At 44.3% G+C, this 13,853-nt stretch overlaps 1 protein-coding gene across 9 annotated transcripts in view; it reads right to left on the minus strand.

Moving 5' to 3' along the window:
* RGS6 (regulator of G protein signaling 6) overlaps positions 1-13,853 on the minus strand; it is a 642,060-nt gene that overhangs the window by 36,460 nt on the left and 591,747 nt on the right. For all 9 annotated transcript variants that reach the window (XM_058429366.1, XM_032134933.2, XM_032134936.2 and 6 more), the window contains exon 15: positions 11,744-11,930. In XM_058429366.1, the coding sequence (XP_058285349.1) occupies positions 11,744-11,930 (187 nt within the window). The remainder of the gene's footprint in view (positions 1-11,743; positions 11,931-13,853) is intronic.

Consider the following 13,853-nt stretch of genomic DNA (forward strand, 5'->3'; position numbering starts at 1 on the left):
CTTCTCCAAAGCAACAGTTCCCTGCTTCTTGTTCCGACTTCTCAATATCTCACAATACCCCTCTGCTGCCCCATGAGAAGTGAGGAAACCTCCTCTAGCCAGCTCTTCTGGCTCAGCACCAAATTCCCCTCTGATCCAGCTAATTCTTATAGACTCATTGTAGGAAGGAAAAGCTGGTTCATGAAGAGAAAGAACTTGTCAATCAAAATAGAGCAGGATAAAGCAGATGTCTAAACACTGAATCAAAATAATATTCAGCAAATAGTTATTGAGCATTTACTAGGTGCTAGGGCACTGTGTCAGACACTGAGATGACAGCCTGAATAAGACAAATAGGTCTCCAATGTCATAAAGCTTAGATCCAACTAGGCAAGATAGACTTTGCACAGAGATGCATTTAGCCAATTCAGCTAAGGGCTGTAGAGATGAAGTACAGGCACAGGGTATGAATGTGTGTACCTGGGGATGACCTATCCTGCTACAAGTGGGGAATAGTGGTCTCTCAACCAGAAAGATTCTCATCAAAGTGGAAAGATCTGTGTAGACAGACAGAAATATGTCTCCTAATTCTGTGGGATTTGCAGGGAGGGAGGGTCTGGTCTTGTACCTTCACAGTCTGATCAGTCAGAGGAGAAAGACAATCAAGGGGCAAGGAGGAAAGGGCAGCAGAGAGAGGTGGTCCACTCTCAGGAGGCCCATGTGGGTCAGAGGAACAGTTTGGACACCACTCTCATCTTCTCCATGTCATATGGCCAACTCCAAAGCCAGACACCAAGGTGAGGATGGTGTGGGGAGAAAGATAAGAGGATAAGAACACAACCTACTGGAGCATGAGTCCCGTGAGGTGGTCTCACCATGCCAATCCCATTGCTAGCCCTTGACCACCATTACAACAGCCTGAACCACCCTTCAAGGGAACAACCGACCACAGCAATAATAGCAGATCCAAGGCGCGGGTCTGAGAAAAACAGAATCTGAGAACCTCTGCGGATCTCTCACACCCCGTGCAGACCCCATGGCTTCAGCCTCCCTCTGGCCTGGGCCTCTCTTTTCCACAGCCTAGGGATCCGTGACTCTTTCCTGCCTTGCAACTCCTCCCCAAGCAACAAAATGCAGCCTTTGATGATCCAGTTATGGAACTGTGTTCTTTCCTCCTTGCCAGCTTTGTCTGGGAAACACAAAGACAGTAAACGGGGGTGGGTGAACAGAAAACTGAGATTTTTCTGGGAATAAGAATTAAGATTGGACTCAGGGTCTTTGGCCATTTCCCAAATGCAATGAGTTTATCACTGCCAGGGACGGCAAGTGTACAAAGCTCTTGGCAGTGACCTCTGCTGATTTATGGGGGTGCTGGTTTGTTCCCTCTATTCTGCAGACAACCAGTCTTAAGGGAAATGTATATTCAGAATCTGCAAAGTGCAAGGGAGTCACTGGCAAAACCAGCCAAGCCAAGCCCCTGCTGAGAGTAAATTCCTAAGGGGATGGAGAAAAAGCGTGCTCGCTTCCTCGCCCGTGTGCTCTCTCTTTCTTGCTTTGTCTTGTCTTATTTTGTCTTGCCTTATCTTCTTCCCTCCCTTCCCACTTCCTTCCTCTCTCCCTCCCTCTTTCTCTTTCTTGCCCTCTCTCTCTTTCTCTTTCTACAACAGAGATGACTGAGTTGACTAGGAACAAGCAGAACTACCAGAGGTCACTCCCACCTTGGGATGCAGTGGAGAGGCACCTCCTCCAAAGAAGATGAGGGTGGTTCTCTATATGATGATAAACCAATGCTCTAGGGCTCTAAATCGCACCAGTGTCTTAGCCAGAGTCCTCAGCAGTGGGAGGCATCATATCCTTGGAGTGGTTGATGGCTGTAGTGCAGGGCTGTTACCCCGATGAGCCACTCCACCTTCATTTTCTCTTCTTGGGCTAGGAGAGCTCTGCTTGCCTGGGATGCTAAGGCAGGATCAAAACCAACTAGAATCAATAGAGTCCGAGGCACAGTGAGAGCTGGAGAGAGCATGCAGTACAAATTGTCTCAAAACCACACCTGCTGAAAATCAATATTTTGCTGAGAGAGTCCTCATTTGGAAATCTCCTTTCCTTTTAGACAAAACACAGTGACTCTCTCAAGAGGTGGGGAAGGTAATCAGACAAATGACTGGGGCCCTGGGCCACAAGCACGCAGCTGAACTCCTCAAGACGACCCTTATGTCCTCCCCTGTGCTGTGGGCTCCTAAGACAGCACAGATCTCATTTCCCAGCTTCAGAACGTCCTCCTGGAGTGGAGAACCACTCGGCTGAAGCATTGCACAGCGGCCAAGAGCTCTTCTTGTGATTTTCAAGTATCCTATTTTTCTTTTTGCAGGTGTATGTGCCTCATCTCTGCCCTCCATACCTAGGCTGCCTAGAATCACATCCAGACTTTGGGAGCTTTTGGGTCCCATGTAGTCTCTTGAAGGAAAATGAGGCTGTGTGGGCAGAATGTGGTGTTGCTGTGTGGGGTTATGGAGAAGGAACTGGACTAGGAGCCAAAGGCTCACCTTTCTAGTCCTGTCAATCACACAATTAAATGTGGAAGTAGAAGTGGAAGCACTACAAAAATGATTATACATGTCAAGTGGCAATAATAATTTCATGCTGTGACTGTCCTTGAAAGGGATGATTTGTGGGATGAGAGAGATTCTGGAGAAAGAAGCAAAGAGGATTTGGGAGCAGAGTCTAGCTGTACTATTTTAGTTGTTGGTGATGTTTGCTCTGAAGTAGTGCTTAGGTTTAAACACCCCCATTTTACAAATGAGGATACTGAAACTCTAACAGGTCAAGTGGCTTACCCAAGGTAAGTATGGAGCCAGGATTTGAACCCAGAGCTGTGTGACCCCAAAGCTCATGCTCTTCTCACATTGATGTGCTGCTTTTCACTGTCCTTCACTTGGGTCCCAAGGGGAGTCAGTACTAGTTGGCTGAGACAAAATCCCTCCATGTGTGGTTGCAGGAAAGTTAGGAACCTCCTCTTGAGTCCTAAATCTGAGTCATCCTAGTAGAAGGTGTGGCCACTGCTTACAATTCCCTTTTGGGTACCATTCACTATCACTGCTGTTAGCAATGGTAATGGCCAAGACACCAAGGATGGCCCAGGCTCTAGTTTCTCACTTAACAGGCAGTTCGTGCACAACTTGCCATCTATACTTGATGGGAGCTATGAACATCTTTGGAAACAAGGTCCCAACCTGGTAAAGCGTTGAGGGCTGATGGGCCCTTAGGAAGTCATAAATCTGTATCCTCGAGTCTCACCTTTCAAGAGACTTGAATATGTTTGACCAAAGGTTCTCAGACCTTAGGCATGGTTAGCTGAAGCCTAGGGAAAATGAGCTTTTCTTCAGCATGGTTCTTGCAGGTCAGCACAGTGGTGAGGACTTGAAGTGGATCACAAATCAGTATCTGCTTAACAAACATAGGGGAGGCAACAGAAAAGATACCACAACGATACGGACATCCACACAAGTGAAAGACAGGAAGCTGTTGCTCCTTCTGAATGTATCTTTGGATGAACAACCTGGGATCATGTGGATCTAAAACGGGAAGTGCCCCCTTTGGATTTCCTTAGCCTCCTAAGTAGGACATGGGAGCCCTGTGTTTCCACATATGGCATCATTCCAGGTCATAAGAAGATGTGAGAGCAAATGACCCTTTGCCTTTACTCCGCAAAGCATCTATAAAAACGGATTTAATTTAACTGGCCAAAGGGCATAGTATTTTCATGCTGTTCAATCCCTATTCTTAGATAAGGGTAGCTTCAAAGACAGCTTTGCATATTGTCTTTCACCTACCCAAATACCAGGGATATTAACTTAGAAAAGTGTTTTCCTGGCCAGGCGCGGTGGCTCACGCCTGTAATCCCAGCACTGCGGGAGGCCGAGGCGGGCGGATCATGAGGTCAGGAGATCAAGACCATCCTGGCTAATAGGGTGAAACCCTGTCTCTACTAAAAAATACAAAAAATTAGCTGGGCGTGGTGGCAGGCGCCTGTAGTCCCAGCTACTCAGGAGGCTGAGGAAAGAGAATGGCGTGAACCCAGGAGCGGAGCTTGCAGTGAGCTGAGATCATGCCACCACACTCCAACCTGGGTGACAGAGCAAGATTCCTTCTCAAAAAAAAAAAAAAAAAAAGAAAAAAAAAGAAAAGTGTTTTCCTTTTCCTCCTCAAAGAGGTCATGGGGTTTGGTGTAAGGAACCTATGCTCAGAAGTAGCAACCCAGAAATTTTGGAATTGAACTCTTTGACGTCTTCTCTCAGTAGCTGTCAGGAACTACTAGTCTGTGCAGTAATAAACAGAACTGGATCACAAACGACTGATTTATTCTTTGCAAAATGCATCCCTCCCTCTGCTGTTCATCTCCCAAAAATAAAACCACCCACAGGATAAAATGAGCAACCCCCGGAGCAAGCAGTGTCACAGAATTCCTTATTAAAATATGTCTGGCATGAGAATCTACCAGGAAATGCCTTCCAATAGAGGATTAATACCAGGAAACCTGGTGTGGTCTTGTGATACTGGCACGCAATGCCGCCACCTCTACTACTGGAGCAAAGATGAACAGCTGGGAAGACTTCTGCTTCTGAATAATCTGGGCAAACCTAAAATCATACTTTACTGGGCTTTGGCTTTTAAACAAAGCAAATGGTAGAAACCTTGCATTCCTTAATCAAGTTGCACTGAAACATCTACACTTAGGTAATAATAGAAACGTTTTGCTAGAGGCTTCTTGTCTGCTCATGGCGGGTGTGGACTTGATGGTATCTTTCTCAGCTCTTTTATCACCCAGACCTCATTCTGGCCTTGAGTATGCTCTTTGATCCTTTTGTGAGTTCATCAAGGCCAAGTAGAGCCGTGGCAAGTCAGACCGAGGGCCGCTTAGGGAAAGGAACCCCCCTTGCATTTGTATATTCACAGCGCCTAGAACATCTGACACTTGGTGGGTATTCCAAGTTTTGCTGAATTGGCACATTGTAGGAATTTAATTTAACCTGCTTTTCTTGACTATCCACTAGGTGTACTCCCCAAGGTTGTCTCTCCAAAGTTGAAAGCTAAGGGACAAATTGTCCCCCGCTTCTTTGATAGGCACAGCTGAAAATGTTATAATTCTGGAATGAATTGTCAGCATTTAGCTGACATTCAGCACTCAGCATTACCTTTGTGACGCAGGAACTTATAAAAGGTAAAGAAGACCAAATTTCTGCTCCCATGAAAGAACTTTCAAATCCAGAGGTCTGGAAGGCCCAGACACTCCAGGTACAGGGCAGGGTGGGGCATCTTAGCAGGTACCACAGGTCAGGAAAGCAGGGGGGGTGGGACAAATAGGAAGGTGAGGTGGGGAACTGCAAGGATCAAAGCCAATGGGGCTGGGCTGGCTGGTCCTATTCCACTATCAGTCCACTTAAAGGACAGATTTCCAATCCAATCCTATCTCAATGAAGCGCTTTCTTAGGTCTGGTTTGTTTTGTTTGTAAAGGATGATGTGCTTTTAGATAAGCTCTGCGTGATGGCAAAAAAAGCCACCTGGGCCTCCTATTTCCCATGTTATTTCCCTCTGCACAGAATATTATGCCGCACAGGTCAAGGTCTCCCAACTTGAATGGGAGAATGGATGTTCATGACATGGGTGGATGGGCAGATGGACAAATGATTGAATGGATCCAGGGAGATAGTCCTTGGAACATCCTTGATACTCTGAGACTTTTAAAATGGAAGCCAAGCAGCCACTGTGCTGGCAGCTGATTTCTATCTCTTCTAGAGCCTGTGAAGGCTTTGGAAAGAGGCAAATGCCCTACAAGGAAGCTGAAGGTTCTCAATACTTCCTGTGGTTTAATTCTCTCCACCAACAACTGCCAGCAGAGCTTTATATGCCATGCCCCAGGATTCAGAACTCTCTCTTGGCTCCAGCCTACTATGCCCATCACCATGGGATTCACCCTCTTCCACGTAAAAGCCTACAATGCTTTGCTACTGTCTTCAGGATGAGAAACTCAAATTCCTTAGGATGCACTCCAGGACCTGAAAATTTGGTTTTTATATCCTTTTCTGGCATTTTTTCCCATCTAAGGGCAGATATTTTGAGAGAATTTCTTTTGGATCCAGCGTGGAATTATGAGACCCCAGAGAGTACTAAAGTCATTAATTTTTGTGAGTTCACACTTACAAATATATAGCACTTTTTACTTTTTCAAAGATTTTTCAGGGCTATTAGCTCATCTGATTTCTCTAAAATCCTTAGCGGGCTGTAGAGAAGACATCACCCCCATCACCCACATGAGGAAACTAAGGCACAAAAGGTCAAGGCCCTTGCCTCAGACCACATAGCAAGTAGGTGACAATGCAGGTCCTTTGAGGCCCCATGGTTGGGAACAGAGAATTCAATCCATAGCATAAAGAACTGAGTCCTTAAAAAAAAAAAAATCATGGCCCATATTTTTTTCTCCCCTCACAAGGCTAAATCTATGAAATTGGAACAACACAGCAAACAGCTGAGGGCTATGGTCACAGACCACAGACCTTTATGGAAGATTTGGTCTTGGCCCAAATTTTCAAAAAAGCTAAACGGATCAGCAAAACACAAGTACAAATGCTGGGCCCACGCTGACAGGGTGTCTTGTGAAATATTTCCACTGGAAGCAAATACAGGCAATTAACTTGGCTCTAACAATGCGTGTGGTCAAATAAGAAACAAAACCCACTGGAGACAGGCTGCACCCCACCCCCAGTCCCTGCTTCCAGTGAATCCATAAATCTGGCTGTACTTTCAACTCAGGCTACTAAGCACTAATGTTAAAGCATATGACCACCGCAGGGGGTTTATGAGAACCATCATGACCAGCTGAGGAAGCCGCCCAGAGCCCCTGAGCCCCATGGGCTGAAGTGTTAACATCCCCATTTAACAGAGAGGCAAACTGAGAAGAGAAAGTTTAAAGAACTTAAATGTGTAATTCTAGAAGGAACTCCTAGACTCTTGGCCTTACTCTAGGGACTAGAACTTCTCCAGGTCTCAGTGCCACCACCAAGCCCTCAGCACTAACAATCCAGGGACAGTGTGGTCTGAGCAGAATCTTGGCCAGCAAGTGAGGACATGTGAGTGCAAGTCCTGGCTGGTCTTGGGCTGCTAAGGATTTTAACCTCGTTTTTATACCCGGGAACTTCTGAACTGCACCTACTTTGCTGGGGCAGGCAGCCAGTGCTGTCCAGGAAGGTAAGGCAGTGTGAGTCTCTTGGCACCTGCTGACCTCTGCTCCACAACACTCAATGCTCATATAGAAACATTCACAATTCAGATTTCTGTGTTGCCATGGCTGCACCAAAACAAAGTCTCCTCTACCTTACTCTCCCTCCAAAACTGAGGATCCTTTATGCCCAATCCTCTATCCTGTAGCTTTCTGGATTTCTTGAAGCATTTCAATAATTTTCATGACATGTGCCAAATTTTATTTAGCACAGGGTCACAAACTACAGCCTGTGATTCAAATCTACAGATACAGACCTGTGATCTAGATCTTTACATCCCATGAGTGAAGAACAGTTTTTATGTTTTTAAGTGGCTGAAAAAACTAAAAGAAGAATTGTATTTTGTGAAAAATTATATGAAATTGGATTTCACTGTTCATAAATAAACACAGCCATAGGTCCTCATTTATGTCATTTACATTGCCATGTTGTTGCATTGTAGCTGCTTTTGTATGCAGAATCAAATAGCTGTGACATAGAGCACATGATTCACAAAGCCTGCAATGTCTACTATCTGGCTCTTTTTAGGAAAAATTTAGTTTTTTAACTGACCCCTGTTTTAGGTAAAAGGCAGGTTACAGGATCACGCTATTTGCAAAATCTCCCTGTTGTGGAATGAATGTTGTGTCTCCCTAAATTTCATATTGTTGAAGCCCTGATCCTCAGTGTCGTGGTACTTGGAGGTGGGTCTTTTGAGAGGTAATTAGGTTCAAATGAGGTCATGAGAGAGGCCTTTGTGATGGGATTAGTGTTCTTATAAGAAGAGGAAGAGAGACCAGAGTTATAAGGACACAGCAAGAAGGTGGCCACCTGCAAGCCAGGAAGAGAGCCCTCACCAGCAACCAAATCTGCTGACACCTTAATTTTGGATTTCTCAGTCTTGAGAAATGTGATAAATAAATTTCTGTAGTTTAAGCCACCTAGTGTGTGCCATTCTGTGGTAGCAGCCTGAGCAGACCTTACACGTAGCTACACACATAAATCAAGGAAGAAAATACACCAAAATAGGGGTTATCTCTGGGTGCTAAGGTTATGTGAAATTATTTAAAAATTTTCACCAAATACATTAAACATAACAGCTTAAAAAGAGAATATTAGTGACATTAGAAAAATAAGATGGTAGTATTTACTCTGTCTTACTGTGGGCCAGACACCGTTAGTGGTTGACATGATTCCTTTCACCTGGTCCCCATCCCACCCCTATGCGTAGGCTCCATTGTATCCCTGTTCTACAAATGAGGAAAGGAAGACTCAGGGAACTTAAGCAACTTGTCCAAGGTCACTCTGCTAGAAAGGAACACTTTGTATATTTATGGTGGAAATACACTTCAGAAGCAATAGGAAATTGGGCTGGAAATAGGGATTGGCTTAGGAAGACTGTTTTATTTGAATTCATGGGAGAGTAATCCTATCAGATAATGAAGAAGATGGGGATGCTTAAGACATCCTCATGTCTAGTCTAGATTGCTGTGGAAATGAGATAGAATGTATTTAGAAGTACCTGGAAAATGATAGAGCACTGTACTAATGGAGGTTGGATATTGAGATACTTGTCAATATGTAACCTTCGTTAGGCTGACTTCCCCACTTCTTCCATCAAACCTTTCTTGAAGTAGAAACAACTCAAATGTCCAAGAAGAGAGAACTGGTTGACTAAACTATGGTGCCTCCATACAATGGAATACTATGAACAATTAAAGAACCAGGAGATAATCACACTGTTGCTGTATTTTTAGTGTTGTGGTTTAGAGGCTGCTCTGTGTAGTATAAAGTAAATGAATAATTATGCTATCACCCAGTGCCCTTGAAAGTCAGGATTCTCAGCGTAGAGAAAAGAGGCACAGGTGTAAGAAACAAGTGGTTAAATAAAATCCCCTGTAGGTCAGAATTTGAATTAAAAGTATCAGTCTGAACTCATGATGTATTTTTATTATAAACAACAACACATTTCCTAGCTCTGTGGACTGAAAAGGGCTAGAAATGATAAACAATCCAGGAACAATGAAACACTCAAGTGCCTAGATTTTAGTCTCTAAATACCATTTCCCACTAAGAGGAATCAGGGATCCTTGGAGAAATGGCTTATTCTGGGTAAGGGCAAAGACTGAAATATCTTAGCTTCCTTGCTATTTGGATGACATCAAAGATCACTAGGGCTGTGTCAGAAAGAGCCAACTGGCCAGAGATGGCCCAATCCAAGCATCAATAAAAATAATCAGCAAAATGGATTAAAACATAGCATATATGTTTAAACTCATGAGTTTACAAAGATAGTAAAATCAAAACAATAGACCCTAATATTTACCATAGGAAGATAACAGTAAACCACTCATTTTGAAAACTGGCAAATGAAGGGAGAGAATCAAACATTTATCCTGCTTTTCTTACGTGAATTGTACTGCTAGTTGATACCATAGTGGTGGAGGGAAGTTTCTCTTTATGAAAGTATTCCAGCTAATAAGTGAAGAAAGAATAAAATTAGTACGTCGTCATTTTGCAACCTCTAATTAACTAATGGATATAAGTGATAGACATCAATATCTCCAAAAAGGGCAAAAAGAGAGGTGGCTAGACATGTGCCTTCTGATAGGAGAGCACCACACAATCCATGAAGTAGTTTTGTCCATAAAAAATCAAACCTAAATCTGATTAAATATCTTAAAAAACTAATTTATAGGAAACAGAGATGATAGAAGAACATGCTAAATAGCACCACAGGGCTGCAATCAGAAAAATCCAGAGCTTGGAACTCTTTACAGGACAAAGGATCTAAATCCTTCATCAAATAAATTGCAAGGGGATGTGAGGATGGGAGGGAGATAAAGGATATTGTGGCAATGTTCAAACAAAAGGATCTTTTTTTTTTTTTTAGAGATACATATCTAAGTTTACAGATGAAATAATGCAACATCTTGGATTTGTTTTAAAGTAACCTGGTGGCAGGTGAAAAAGTAGGTGGGGCTAGAGATAAAGCAAGATCAGACATGTGCTGATGATTTTTGAGGCTGGATGAGGGTCTATAAAGGTTTGCTGTTTTGCTGTTTCCACTTTTCCAAGTGTTTAAAAGTTTTCATAATAAAAAATTAAAATAAATCCCTCCTGATGTCGTGCTTGGAGTGTTAATACTGTGCTAGATGCATCAAGGTTCTGACCAGTATCCCTCTTCTTGTGTTTCATAAATATTGGAGTTTGAGCTTCAGCTCATTCATGCAGGGAACCCCCACGGAACTTCCCTGTCACTCTCCTCTCTGGCCATGTCAATATGGTGCTTGAAAGCATACGTACATACACATAAGCAAAAATATCTCAGCAAAGAGCTCTCATGACTCAAACATTCTGCTTTGAAGCTGCAAGGGGTATATGAAGGAATCATGATTTCGTGATTGGCACAGGCATTCGATGGAGCTCGTGACCAGGGGTAGAGAAGAAGATAGTTATGGTGTTGAGGTTGGTAGGTGTTTCCATCTTGAAGTTCTGAGCAAATGGCAAGGCAATTCCGGATGATACGGGACACTGTGTTCTCATGCCATTATTTGCATTGGTGCAGCTACACTGAGTTTCCTAAATCAGATAATAATGTCTGCAAGAGGGCAAATTACCCAAATTCTCTACTGGGGGCCCCAGAGGTGAGAGAAGTGGGGTCAAGGAGATAAGCAAAATCTTAAGTCCTGTCACTGGGTGTGGGATGGTGACAGGAAATAGAAATTAGGGGCCAGGAAGTAAGAAACCAACCCAATGCTTATTTTTAGAAATAGCACCTCCCAGCTGTCAAAATTTAGTCTGCTGGTTAGGGTGGTTCCTGTTTCTTTAGCAGCATCACTAGCATCTGTGAGCATCTTAATTGTGTCCTACAGGGTTGGGAGTCTCTCCTGCAGGCTTGCTTTAATCTAGGGTTCACCCATTTGGGGCACTTTTCACACTGTTGAAGTTGCCCATTTACTTGTCTGTCTCCCACTCAACCTCGTTGAGAACAGGGGTTTTGCCTGTTCTTTGTGATATCTTATGACATAGCGCAGAGCCTGGAATATAGATATGCTTAAAAAATATTCACTGCAGAGCTGGAGATCACTGCGGAAGCAGTGTAGAGAGGTGGTTATCAGTGTGGGCTTCGGAGGTAGACAGATGTGGGTTTGACTCATGGCCCTGCTAACTCACTACACCCACTTCCCCAATGCCGTGTTCTGGTTTCCAGATTCTATCACTGACTTATTACAAGGCTTCAGATTTTGTAAAACACTTTGAGGCTTTCCTGGAACAAATAAAGCATATAACTGCACATTTTGGTTTCTATGTAATACATAACTCATCTAGGAAAATGATCCTGGGATTTTGCTGTGCACCTATCTGAAATGGTTTCCACTGATGAACTTAAAAATAATCAAATCTGAAATTTTAACTACCCACAATGCCTTGAACTTGTGTTAATAGGTCAGGCAATGAAGTGGACAAATGAACACCTTATGACAACCACTTGAGTAGATAAGCAAACCTGTGCGTCTTCAAATGTATATCTCCCTCCATCTTTGACATTTTGACTGGTTATCTCATAGCTGTGAGAATCCAGGTTGATTGCACTTGGAGCCCCTGGAGCCAGAAACTCTTGCCAGATTTCTTCTACCCTCTTGGCCACATCCTGTAGGGGTTGTTTCTTAAGATCTTGGACAGCCAGCCAGAACCTGAAGTGGGAGCAGAAACACAGTCAGTTCCAGGGGGCTCAGCATCGGGATGTTGCCGGAGATGGCCCCAGAGCTGATGTCCCATGATACCCATTCTGCTGCATCTCTCAGCCTACCCTGATGCCACTACATGGGCTGCAAAGACCATGGAGACTGTGAAAACATCAAAGGTGTTCCTATTGTGCAGAACAGAAAAGAACTGCATATTAAAAGATCAATGTGCTTCTCGTTGTCAAAACGAGATTTCTCTCCCTCTGCATGAAGGTTTCTCAACCTCAGCACTATTGCCACTTCAGGCTGGATAATTCTTTGTTGTTGAGGCTATTCTGTGAAATGTAGGATGTTTAGCAGCAACCTTGGCCTCTACTCACTAGATGCCAATAGCAACCCCCCTTCCCAAGTTATGGCAACTAAAAATGTTTCCAAACATTGCCCAATGTCCCCTGGGAGATGAACTCATTCCTGGTTGAGAACCCCAGGGCTACATACATGCCACCATGCACTGTGAGTCCCTTTGTCAAATCTAGTTGGGATCAATTGATGGCATCAAAATGGAGGAAAGATCCCAGAAGCAGGCAGGGTCCTGGAATCATAAAGACTATCTGTGTAAGAATGAACCAGCCATTCCTATTATAGATGGAGAAACTGAGCCAATTCACATCAGTGCTCAGCATGGTGCTTGGCAAATAGTAGGTGCTCAATACATGGGTTTCAGAGTGAAGATGGGCGCATCTGGAACAATGCTGAAGAGGCATACATTGAAAACTTCTCTGCAGAATGGTTCTCCTTCTGCAGAGAGCAAGAGAGAAAAATCTGCTCACTTCTGTATTTGCCTCTGTTTAATCCCTCAGCATCCGCATGGGAGCAGTGAGCTCTTTTCTGCTGAGAGCAGCAGCAGCCAGAGCCAAAGCTTGGACAACAGCTACCGGGTCTTAAGGATGGTTCCCAAGGCAGCCTTGCAGCAGGATCCAGGTCTAGGTGTCATATCCTTTGCCCTATGAATGGACAGGCCAGCTCCCCCATCAGTGAGTAAGAGAGTAGGTCCTGTGCTGGTTCCCATAGCAGCGGGAATCACAGGTAGTCTAGTCAATAGAAAGGGAGGGACAAGCGAAGCTTTACCATGATATGGTGGAAAGTGCAGACAGTGCATTCAATCTGTCATCAAATTTCATCCAAAGTAAGATGTACTTTTTTTTTTTTTTTTTTTTTTTTTAGGGTTAAACATGTTTTTCTGTTGCTGTTCAGGGAAATGTCTTTGGAGCCAAGTGCATGGCCCAAAGGTGCCACTCAGTGGCAGACTGGAGTAATGCAACCCAATTTCTGCAAGGCAAGAAGACTGTGTGTGTGTGTGTGTGTGTGTGTGTGTGTGTGTGTGTGTGTGTCCCCAAATGCTGGGCTCCAACTCTTCCCCTGATTTGCCATTTTTTGCCATTTAGGATTCTGATGATCTCCTTAAAGGGACCCCTCAGTGACCCTGCAGAGCCAAGCGTAAGGCAGGGAAGGCTTCATGACTTCCATCAGATCAGGAAGCAGGCTCTGCCCTCATCCTGTCTATGCCATATCTTGCCTTGGTGTACATTTCTGGGTGCCTCTCTCTTCATCTGTAAAATGGGCATCGAGTGGATGGAGGGATATGTGGCATGGCTCTGGAAAACTTCCTATCCAGACTTAACTCAGAAATGCTTTCAGGTCCTGTGAGGGGGAGCTGAGGAGGGGTCAGTGTGGTGGCCACAGGCTCAATGCTGGCCCAGTGTGATCCCTCGGATTCCAGCCTTCTCTCCGCAGGTGGCCTGGGCAGATGCTGCTGCCCAGCTCTTGCTGCTGCCATCTGGCGTCCCCTGCCCTTCCACAGCTCTCTGACAGCCACAAGTCCTGGGTGCTCAGGTCCTTCTGGTTTCTGGGTGAGAGGAAAGCAGTCGTGTT

Source organism: Hylobates moloch, unplaced genomic scaffold (assembly GCF_009828535.3).
Source record: "Hylobates moloch isolate HMO894 unplaced genomic scaffold, HMol_V3 SCAFFOLD_16, whole genome shotgun sequence".
Taxonomy (NCBI): Eukaryota; Metazoa; Chordata; class Mammalia; order Primates; family Hylobatidae; genus Hylobates; species Hylobates moloch.